General features: G+C 36.9%; 1 protein-coding gene across 1 annotated transcript in view; it reads right to left on the reverse strand.

The window, feature by feature from the left end:
* Positions 1 to 1297: 1297 nt before the first annotated feature.
* The window catches only part of NLN (neurolysin), a gene marked incomplete at its 5' end in the record, with an annotated part of 36228 nt that continues 25495 nt past the window's right edge, over positions 1298 to 12030 (reverse strand). The window contains 9 exon segments of the mRNA XM_079330499.1: positions 1298 to 1832; positions 5433 to 5489; positions 5491 to 5547; positions 5549 to 5571; positions 6045 to 6066; positions 6068 to 6174; positions 7222 to 7408; positions 11133 to 11201; positions 11203 to 11335. Coding sequence (XP_079186625.1) covers positions 1716 to 1832; positions 5433 to 5489; positions 5491 to 5547; positions 5549 to 5571; positions 6045 to 6066; positions 6068 to 6174; positions 7222 to 7408; positions 11133 to 11201; positions 11203 to 11335 — 772 coding nt within the window. The 3' untranslated portion in view covers positions 1298 to 1715.

The following is a 12030-nucleotide window of genomic DNA, read 5'->3' on the forward strand; positions in this document are numbered from 1 at the left end:
GATTGCAAAATACTGTAAGCAAAAGAATGTGAGGGAAATCAAAACAGGAAAATTCTTAGGTTTGGGATAATCTTGTATCCATCAGTTTTCTCAGCCTTCCATTCTGGCCACATAGAATACTGTTCAAGATGTTCTCATGCTTGTGATTTCCATGTCTTGCCTTTTCATGACCCAGCAGAACCGTGGCCTAAAATGCAACTGACTATAAGACTTAATGTGTGGTCTGGTGAGACTGTAGAGTTAATCTGTTTTGGCTACAAATAGTTATGATTCCTCATATCTGAATGGTGCAGTTCAAAGATATGCCCATTCAGATTTTCCATTTCAGAAACTAATTAAGCTCATTTTTAACTTCCCAGTTTCAATACTTTAAAAGAAAAAAAAATGTAAAAAAATAAAGCTTCTCACTTTGAGAAACACAAATTGTGCAAACAGTCCCAATTTTATGTTTTTCCCCTAAAACAAATGGACAGCTTTGATCCAAAGTAAAGGATACCAGTTTTCTTTTGCTGAAAGAGTCTTTAGAGTTGACCAGGCATATTTTCTTATCTCACTATTGAACAAAGAACTACAGACTCCTACCATATTTACAACTGTGGTTCAAATGTCTAAAATGTATCAGCTAGTAAATAAACTGCAATAGTAAAACCACAGTAAGATACGTACCTAAAACAAGAAAGTGCATTTGGATTAACAGCTTTATTTGGATGGTGTAGAGCTGTCTTGTAAGACTAATTTTTCCTGATTTTGCAGAATAATTCCTCCATTACTTTCACACTCGCACAGCTGAAATTATTTAAATCTATTTCACCTTTTGTAGCATCTTTTCATGCCACGTGGAAAGAAACAGGAATAATTATAATTGGCTTTTATCTTCCCATCAGGGATATCTTATTACCTTCCTTCCTACTTGTATCTCAAAACACCTAAGAAACCAACTGAAGACATTTCAATTGCTCAAGTACAATATTTCAATGCTAGTGTTGATATAATTTGGAAAACAAAGACCTGATTTGTGGTCATCAACAGAAAGAGTGGTGGAATAATTAAAAAGTCACAGATTTTGGCTGATTTTCCCTTTTTAATTATGCTATGTAAGTATATAAATGGTACAAAAATGTAACATGTATCAGAATTAGGTCTAAAAGTATCACACAAACATCTCGCTGTAGAGGTATCTGGGGCAGGTTCTCAGTCTTGAAATTTGTCAGGTAGCTGGACTGAATTCAAACAATGACAAAATCAAACACACTTCCTATCCATCACAGACACTCGAGACCCATCAATACATAGAGAATAGAGAATAAGAATGAATCTGTTTCCTTTATTGCTGGTTGTATTCTTTTTATCCCCTTCAGTTTTAAAATTAATTCACAAGACATAATTGAAGTGCATCTCTTATAAGAACATGGCATTAACTCCTCATATTGATTAGTTAATTAGTACTATTTCATAACAATTTTTAAAATTACCATCCAAATTCCTCAGCTTCTGCACATCTAAGAATTTTTTTCCCTGATGTGTTGAATTTTGTAGCCCTATGAAATTTGTTTTAAAAGCCACATTTTTATTTAAATAGTTTAAAAAATCATAAAAAAATGACCCGGTTTCCCTAGAGTGATACACAGTTAAATGTGAAATACACTGACATTTCCAGCTTTTCCATACTTATATGCCATTACAAAATAATCAGAATATTACTGAACATGTAATCCTTACTCAAATAGGAAAGCTCTCTGACTTGGTTTACGCTCCAAGAAATTATGTAGCATATCCATTCCATCCAAAGATCCTCCAGGTTTCAAAATGAGGTTTCTGTATTTCATCCCAGCCTGACAGAAGGTAAAGCAGAATGTAGTGTTTCTTGTCTTGTCCACTGCCCCATTTTTCTGTATTTCTTGCATATTTAAAAATCTATTCAAGATAACACAACTTTCCTACTTCCAGATTTTCCTAATTCTAAATTAGTATATACCAGGATATATCACAAGTATAATCTAGATCTACTGGAAGAACTCAAGAGATCAGAAATTTGACCAGTTCTAAAGAATTTAGTTTTTCTTGTGGTTTTACACTATTTTGAAGCTACAATCACAATCTGTCTGAAGACGTACTTTAAAGCATAAAAACACAACCTCCTCAAAATCTTCAGTGAAGGATTACCCCTGTGACTGTCAGGCAGGAAGAGGGAACCCAACACCTTTTGCTCTAATTTAGGATTTCTCTTTCTTTAATCTCTGTTATCCAAACAGAGATTAATGATACGTCAGAGATAAGATAGGTATAGCATTGTGGAATGGCAAGGCACTTACATCCATATAATATATGTGGTTATACATATCATACATACAAACACATCTAACCCACCTATTAAATTCTCTTAGGAAAAATGAGACTTAATTCAGGCATTAATTTCAGGAAGAAACATTACTGCTTCAGAAAGAATGGATTTCTTTAAAATAATTAATGAAATTTCTGAGAAAACAAGTAATGAGGAGTTTCTTAACAGAAGTTATATTTAAGGAATGTATGTATCTGGAGAATTATGGGCTTCTGAGAAATGACCACAAATGAGAAAATGTTATTTTGCGTGCACAAGTCTCAAATGCTTCTGATATTGAAGAAGACAATTTTCTTCCTTCTAGTCAGTGTTTATAGACATATACCTCCCCCCACGCAACAAGCCACATTGCTTCCTCATGGCTTGTTGGGGATTAGGACTTTTTCCTTTTGTTTCTTTCTCTCATGGAATTTTGTCCCATATGTTACTAGGAAACAATAACTACCAATACTTTAGAAAACAAAAGATGGATCTGGGTGTCACAACATTCCATTGAAGTGGCCCTGGCTGGAGCAGGTTACACCTGACTGCACAGCAAAAGGTGAGGGGGCCCGGGAGGTTTGGGGTTGGGCTTTTGGTCAGTCTGGTTTCGGGTTCGGGAGAGGAGGGAACTATTTTCCATTTTCCTGCCGCCTGACCGCTTGGAGCACAGAACTGGCACGTGTAGATCCAACACATCGGGAGTGGCTCCCTCCAGAACCTCAACCTGAGGCCACTCCGTGTGTGAAACTCCAAGATCCTGGTCTGCTGCGGTTCCCTGCACTGTAAGTCTGCTTAATTTTTTTTTTTTTTTTTTTTGTTTCCCAGCTGTTTGCGGGGGGGATGGCAGAGCCAACATGGGGGGCTGTACCTGTATGGGCCACCTTAGATGGGAGCCCGGCAATCAGGCCAGCTGCCCCTCACCCCTTCCCGTCCAGGCCCCGCCGCCATCCCGCCCCACAGCGCCCCCTGCAGGCGCGGGGCAATCACACCCGCCCTGCCCGGCCAGGAGGCCAGCAGCGCCCCTGCTGGCCACGCCCAGAACTGCACCACAGGGAACGGATTAAACTGCAGGGAGGAAGCAGAGCGTCACTTGGGTTTTCTGGGGTTTTGGTCCTTGTTGCTTGTCTGCCTTGTTATACACGTACATACCAGGAAAGAAATGTTATTCCTTTCCCCATATCTTTGCCTGAAAGCCCCTTAGTTTCGAATTTACAATAATTTGGAAGGAAGGAGGTCATATTTTCCATTCCAAGGGAGGTTTCTGCCTTCCTTGGGGAATATCTGCCTTTCAAACCAAGACATGACTGTACTGTAAAAACAAGCAAAGTCATGGGCTTCCATGATTTAATTGAACTACCATTTGCATTGTCCAAATTACAGCTGGAAAAAATCTAAAATAAAAAATAAATAGCAAGTTAAAAAAATAACTGAAGTATGGTCGCATTTCACTATGTTTGTTAGCATGCTGAACAACAGCAGCAAATTAACATACTGTTCCCTGTTGTTTACAAGTATTTTTTGAGTAGACTTGAGTCTTTGCTGTTATCCCTTCAGAGCCAGAATTCTGCTCAGTTCTAGGGACACAAGAAGTTAGTTCAGATACATGCAAGAACTGAGGAGTTTGGCTACCAATTAAGGTACAGTTAATTGTTTGTGGAGGATTTTAATACATCCAGTCTCTGAAATTAGGTTGTATAACTGTTGCTCAAAACAGGAGACATTTAATTCAAAAAGGAAGAAGTAAGCCAAAGTAAGGCCTAGTCATAATACCTTAACCATTTTTCTACTCTGCTGTTCTCAAGACTCGTCTAGTTCGAGATGTAACAAAGTACAAGTAACTACAAAAAACATACTGGTATCTAGTATTTGTTTATAAAAAATAGTTTGTCCCATTCTGTGGATGCTATTATGCTTATTTGGGTTAAAAGAGAACTAATTTGAAATTATAGTACTGAAGAGGGAGAGAAAACATCATCACAGCTGTCCCTGAAGTTATATCGGCATTCACATGAAGTGTACAGTTAAAATGATGCCTTGAATTTAGCTTATATGTTTTCAGAATGTCTGCTGCTTACTGTATAACTCTGAAACTTCATGTTAGGTATTAGTAAGGTCTCTTGTCAGGGTAGTTAAGACAAAATAATCCCTTCCTAGCTAGAGAATCAAGGACATCCAGTACACAAAAGGCAAAAACAACGGTGAGGGAAAGGGGGCAAGCCAGGGGCCTGAGACTTCATAGCCTGGGGCTGTGGTTGGATAATTGACCCCAATTTGTCAATGAATCTAAACTTATGAAAGTGTAAAGACTCGTGACTGGGATCCATCTTGGATTTGATTCGGGACCAGGAAACCTAAAAGGTCTATCCCATGAAAGAACTCATCTATCTCATCCACAGGACCTCAAGTCAAGTGTAATACTGTAATCTCTGAAAAACATTGCTAGAAATGGCAGGACTACTAACCACACTAATCCCCTTTTTTCTGCTGGAGGCAGAAGAGGCTGGAGAGTTACTCCAGGGAAAAAATAAATTCTAGAAAATAATAAAAAAAAAATCAGCAAATCTAGAACTCACTTAATGATCTGGACTTCAAAATGGACCTAGGATTTAAACTGAAGATAAAACAACTTTCATATTACACTGTTGTGACAGAGAAAACTCAAAAATAAATTCAGTTTTTAAAATAGTAACTAAATAAAAGGACCACATAGTTGAGGTACTCAGAATGTATTGAAAATATAAAAGAAACAGAGCACCAGTATCATACAGGTTTCACGGCAGATGAAGATGCATCTGCCCTTGCAATGGAGGAATGGTTTTTTGGTCTAAATTACAGAGGAAGGCATTAGACAAGGCAACACAACATCCCAAAAATTACTACAGCAAAAAAGACATGGTGATGTAAAAATTGTTTTAAAATCCAAGTGCTTCTTGGAAATTTTAAGATAATTTCTTAAAGGTACTTTTACACCTTTTTTGTTCTTGATCTGAACTTGACCGGTACAGCAGTAGTACTTGAGACATTATACTTAGGGATCATGATGGCAATAAATTGTGGTTTCAGAGACCAAGTGCAACAGAAGAGCTTATCAAAAAGTATCATCATCTACCTTTGGATTCATTATTCCTTCTTGCTTAAAGCAGCTATAGAAGATGTCCATAGAAAAACACTTCACTCCACAGATATCCATAGTATTGACCATCATAACCGCCTGCCAAATGTCCCAAAAGTAGCTGGCATGTTTGTTCCTTGAAAGTAGATTAACATCAAGTTACTGAAATAAAATAGAGTATTTCTTGATAGATACAGTACTCAACTATAAATTAATAAGGAATTTATATAAACTACTCAAAACATTTAGCATAAAGGGTCTGAGTATGCCTCAAAGTATTGAACATATCTGCTGAAACAAAGGAAACCCAATTTCCCAATTTTGTTGGTTACATCCAACACAGATGTGACAGAACATCTGAAGTGAAATTCACAGCATGTCACTTTAAAATATATTCCTGCAAATGGGTAAGTTTTATATTTACCTTATTTTCCTTCAGAAGAGATCACTAAGATAATCCCTAAATTTCAAAATAATTATTTCAGCTTCATAAAGTAGATTATTCCATAATAAAAACTCAATTTTATGTATGCCAAGCATTATTGAGAAAGAAAGGCATGTTAAATTGAACCATTTGGGCATGCTCTATAAAAGATTCTTACTGACTACCTGGGGTGGCAGGAATTCCTAAAAATCTCCATACTGTACTTAGCATATTCATCTCCTGGATCAACAGACAGCTTTGTATGCAGTGCCTGGTCAACGTTGCTCAAAACAATCTGACGGAGGGTTAGAAGGCCTAATTGGGTAAAAAACATTTAACTAACCAGCATAAAAATAGCTGAAGTTTCATTGCAACTTTCTTTCAAAGATCTCAACATGCATACTAAGTTATTGGAATTTTGGAGTTACATCATTTCCATCTGAATCACTTCACTTACAAAGAGCTGAGAAGCTTCAGCTTTAGTTTCAGCTTTAGAAGCTTTAGTTTCAATAAGGAATTATCATACTAAGCTCCCTCATTTTGAGTATTACTTTCCTTATAGATCAAAACTAAAATAAAGCAGATATTTTAAAAGCAAATTTTAATTTAAGCTTTTTTGCTCAGACAAAATGTTCATTCAGCTACAGTCTGTGCAAGCCACAAGGACGAAGACTTCTTGTTCAGGATAGGAAAGCAGTATGAAATAAAACAGGAGTAGCTTAATGACGAATTGGTACCATAAATGCGAAACTATGATTACAAGAATAAAGAGGTGAGAGTGATAGAATGACATAATAATGACATGATAGGTAATGGCGTGAGATTACAATCTTAGTTTGGAGATATGTATAAGGTCTACAGGAATGCTGTCTGAATACGTTATGTCTGCTCAGTGAATTTGCAAACAACTTTCCATATCTGTTAACTGTTGCATGCAAATCAAATGTAGACAATACATGTAAGTATACTATGTTCTTGCACAGTGTCTGTTCTGGAGTAGATATAAGATATGCATTCCACAAACCACACCACTCCAAAAACCACACCAGACCACACTAGACTACCCTCCTCTACCACCACACACACCACCAATTTTAAATGAAAAAAAGATTATAGCTAAAAAATTTAAATGGAGAGGAAAGATATTTTAGTCCTGTAAGTGGCCTGGAAAATCAGAGCTGCTACTGCTCCTGCAAAGACTTCTGCCACCATCGCCTTTTTAGTGGGGTACTCACACATATAACCCAGAAAGACAGGGGTAAGTATAGAGACAGAAGAAATTTTATAGGCATGTTATGTTTGTCACTTCTTAAAATTGTATACTTCTATACATATACGTGGGGAAAAAAGGCAGAACAATACCTGTATTAGCAAGTCTAGAGGCAGCAAGTTTCTCCAGGAGAGTGTCTCCAACATGGGTTGCATCTTTATAATGTCTTGACATCTGCTGTAGTGGCTTTTTTCCCCACACCCAGTTCTCAAACATTTGTGAAGGTACCTCTACAAAGTCTGTTTCCACATTAGTTCCACTAAACCTTGCAAAATCAGTCTAGAAAATAAAAAGCCATTGAATTAAATTAAAATCTAACATTTCAGATGTCAAAAATTTAAATCACAGAAAATGAATAATTTCAACAGACCAATAATAAAATAATAGTAATAATTTTAGAATAAAATTTAAAGAAAAGAAGAAAAAATCAATCATAAGACTATTATCAAAGAATAAAGTAGAGTACTCAGTAGTTATACACTGTATATCTACTGTATAGAACAGTAGTTCAATTTTTTAATATATTGATTTTTACTTTTTAGATTATGACAGCAATACAAATATTTTCATGCTGTCTTGTGATAATTTGCAAATTATTATAGATTTTTGTTGTATTACTCCAAAGTAAAAATAATATACTCCAAATATATCCTTTTAAAAGTTTATTGCATTGCAGTCTATTACACTGATTCACCAGAATTTACTTAACCAGCTTATTCTATAAGCTTACCCATATTTGTCATCATTTTAAATATATGCGGTTAACATATAGCAAAATTTTAAAACCAGTAATAGATGGACTGAAATAAATAAATCCTAGCAACCTTATCCATTAAAAGTTTTCAAATGGGACACTTTGACAAAGGATCTTTCTTCTGAAAGCCAAGCACACTGGAATTTTTTAAAACAATTATTATCAGCAATAACTTATGTTTAAGAAGCTCTCCAATACTAATTTTGAAGAAAAGTTTGTACAGTAAAGAATCTTCACTAAAATATACTCCAAATCAAAATGTTTCAAAGAAGTCACCTTTGAAAGACAGTTGTTCAAATACACAGAATTATTTGGTTTCATAGAATCATAGCATCATAAAGGTTGGGAGAATACTTTTAAGATCATCAAGTATAACCACCAACACAGCATCACCACCATATTCACCATTAAGCTGTTAATCTATGTCCTCAAGTACCATATCCACACATTTTTGAATGCTTCCAGGGATGTTGACTCCACCATTGCTCTGAGAAGACCATTTCAGAGATTTACAACTCTTTCAGAGAAAAAAAAAATTACTAATATCCAATCTAAACCTTCTCAGGTGCAACTTGAGTCATTTCCTCTTGTCCTGTCATTGATTGCCTGGAAGAAGAAGCTGGCACCCATCCGGCAACAACCTCTTTTCAGGCAGCTGTAAAGGCAATAGAGTCCTCCCTGATCCTCATTATCTCCAGGCTAAATACCCTGAGCTCCCTCAGCCACTCCTCCCAGGACTTGTGCTCCAGACCTTTCACCACTTCTGTTGCTCTTCTCTGGACTCACTTCAGCATCCCATTGTCCTTTCTGAACCGAGATGCCCAGAACTAGACACAGCATTCGAGGTGGGCCTTGACAGGAGGCCTGCCCTGCTCCTGCTGCCCACACTATGGCTGATCCAGCAGGATGCCATTGGCTTCTTGGCCCCTGGGCACACCCTGCTCATGTTCAGCTGCTGCCACCAGCACCCCCAGCTCCTTTCCAGTCTCTCTGTTCCCAGCCTGTGCACTGCCTGGGGTTGTTGTGACCCAAGGGCAGGACCCAGCACTGGGCCTTGCTGAACCTCACACCACTGGCCTGAGCCATGATCCAGCCTGCCCAGATCCCTCTGCAGAGCCTTCCTGCCATCACTCCATCCGTGTCTTGAAAATAAGTCTACCTCCTCTTGCCAGGCCAATTTAAATTTTTTTCCTTCTCATCAATATACTAACAAAACATTTTAAGTGCTAAAGAAAAAGAATTCTCAGTTGTGCTCTCTAAGACCTTACAGTCCATCCTCCAGTGGGAAAATAGATCCTTATGGGATTACAGGCTTTTGAACTTAGTTTCTTGCAAGGTTACCAAAAAGCCATGTATAATACAGGACATAACCTTGAACTGACATCTGTGTCACATGTGTCTTCCTCTCATGTCTTCAGAAGAACAACACAAATGGAGTAAAACTTTGATCTACTACTTGTAGGCTGCTCAAATCCATAGTTGTAGGCTGGCCCTTTTTACTGTCCTTGCTGAATAACAACTCTGAAGAAAAGATAGGAAGCACCAGGTTTGGGAAGAAATGGTGAAGGAAGTAGCTAGAGCAAAAAGCAAGTGGCCTTCAATATCTTCATTTACCCATACCCAAGTATACTACACAAACATCAAGACATTTGGTATAAGTTATTTTCAGTTACTTACAAGTTACCTGAAGAGTTCTCCCTCCTGACAACATAAACAAATTCCCTCTATGACCTCATCTCACTCTCCAACAGTATATCTCATTTGCCAGTATATTACATGAAGTATGAGACTTCTACCAACAGCTCACAAATCTGCCCAGTCTCATCCTTGCATAGCATTTAACTGTCAAGTCTTAATATGCCTAAAGAATCATATATGAAACAATACAATCTTTGTACACATGAATTCCAGGGGACAGGATGTTCTTATGTGAGACTAGCAAGCTTGCCACATACAAATAGCTAATTACATACAATACAGGAGAGGTGAGCATGGCAGCTGGGCACAAAGAAAATGCCAGAGATGACTGGAAAAGCAGGACTCTCTGATCTGTGTGCAATTCCAGAGCATCAGAAATTCATATGCTTTGCAGTTGTTGGCTTGGCTGCCCTGAAAGGACTCCAAAACACCAATGTACATCCTCACTGGCTGTGACAATGCTGCAGTCAGTTTTGTACTGTTTTATACCAATGCCAAATGTGTTTCACTTACAAACACCCTCTATATTGCCTAGGTTTTATTTCTGGTTTATGATATCAGAAACACCTATCAGAGGGTGAAGATAATAAAATAATAATTGCATTTTTTACCTTTAAGATGATTCAAAAATATCTAAGCAAGTCTATCTACTTATTAACTCTGGATTTAATATGTGGATTTCTGCAATAAAATTGTTGTTTCTTTATTCTACAGTCCCAGTCTCTAGGATCATGGTCAAGAATTAAAATTGAATGTGGGTCATTTTTCTTTGACTTTACTATTTGTATTGTTTATACAGAAGATGAAGGAAGTGGTACACAAAATCTGAATTTGTAGATAACTATGTGAATTTTTGGTGTGTGACTACTGATACCATCTCTTTCTGAAATACAAAGTTTTCATTAGGCTAATAATAAATTTATCATCTGGCAGTAACAATTTTGCACATAAGTAAAAATGAAACCAGAAATTTTACAACTTTATTGGGTACCTTGACAGAAATCTGAAACTACTTTCAGTTCTTTCTGGTCACTGCAATAAACCTAGGATAGGAAAATAAAACGGCTTAGGCAAGGACCTATTTTATGCTTATGATGTCAAGAATGATAGGGTCTCAACAGTACTAAATGCCAAATGCTGGAGGACATCTACCTTCAGAAATTATTTTCATTCCTAGGTATAGCAACGTTTTTGGTTCTAAAACCTTTTTCATAATACTGCACCTCTACAAAACTAGAAGTAATGAAAATCTGTCTGAACAAAGCTATGACTGAGCATCTTCTTCATTTTACCTGTACTTGTGGTGAGTGAATAGACTCCTGCATGATGCAAAAGCAAAAGTACTTGTTCCTACAAAAATGTTATGCTTTTCATAAGAAGGTGTATTTATTGCTTAAGTTTAAATAATATTAAACCAAAAACCAACCTGATGCTTCAAAACTCTGCATACGTGCTTTCTTAGAATTAGAAAACACCAAAACTGAATTATACCTTGATTTGAGACAGTGGAGAAAGAAATATGTCTTACACTGGAATAGAAACATCACTAACCTGTGCACATATCTGATGCATTACGTGACCAAATTCATGGAAGTAAGTCTTTACTTCATCGTGTCGCAAGCAGTGACGGATGATCCGATGCTGGCTTTGTGAAGTTGGTTACCAGAGCAGCTACGGACATCAGTCTGCTGCCATCAGAGAGAAGACAGCCAGGTTGTAGACCAAAGCAGGCTGCATGCCCATACTTTCCCTCTCTGTATGAAAAAAATATATCAGACACTTCTTCAAACCACAAGCCTGCTTACCAGAATGGTGAAGCTTATTCAAGAACAGGGACAATCAGTCAGTGTCTCTAGGCAAAGTTTACACAAAAAATGTACATCTTAATGTACTTCTTTAAAGACTTATTGAGTCTTTAAAGAGCATAGGAGGAAAAAATGTCCCTTCTCCTCTCATACTGAAATTGTAACTTTCAAGATTTGCAGCAGCATATACAAAAATCTTTTATTATTGAAACGCTGAAAATACTATATACTTCAGCTGTGTTTTAAACTGCTACTGAACAGGAAGAACTAGGTTCTGTTCTCTGATGCAATTTTTTTTTTAAATTACAGGAGACAAAAGAATACAGTACACTGCATTTTCACTGTGATGTAAGAGTTTAAAGGAAAGTTATTTTGAAAATTTTGCCCTAAACTATTCAGTTAACTATTCAGATTAAGTCAGACGAGTCTTACTGACACATACCTTCAAAAATTCACATGATATACATAAAGGTGAAGCACGTGAACATGTGAAGGAGACAGGTATGTTACCGTAAAAAAACCCCAATTTTGTCCTACTATATATATTGAGCAACCTAATCTTCTTAGGCCAGAAAACCTGTAAATCAACTTACATTAAAAAGAATGTCATCAATTTATAAATGTTAATACAAATCTAAAAACCC

The sequence above is a fragment of the Erithacus rubecula genome, assembly GCF_903797595.1.
Source record: "Erithacus rubecula genome assembly, chromosome: Z".
NCBI classification, from domain to species: domain Eukaryota; kingdom Metazoa; phylum Chordata; class Aves; order Passeriformes; family Muscicapidae; genus Erithacus; species Erithacus rubecula.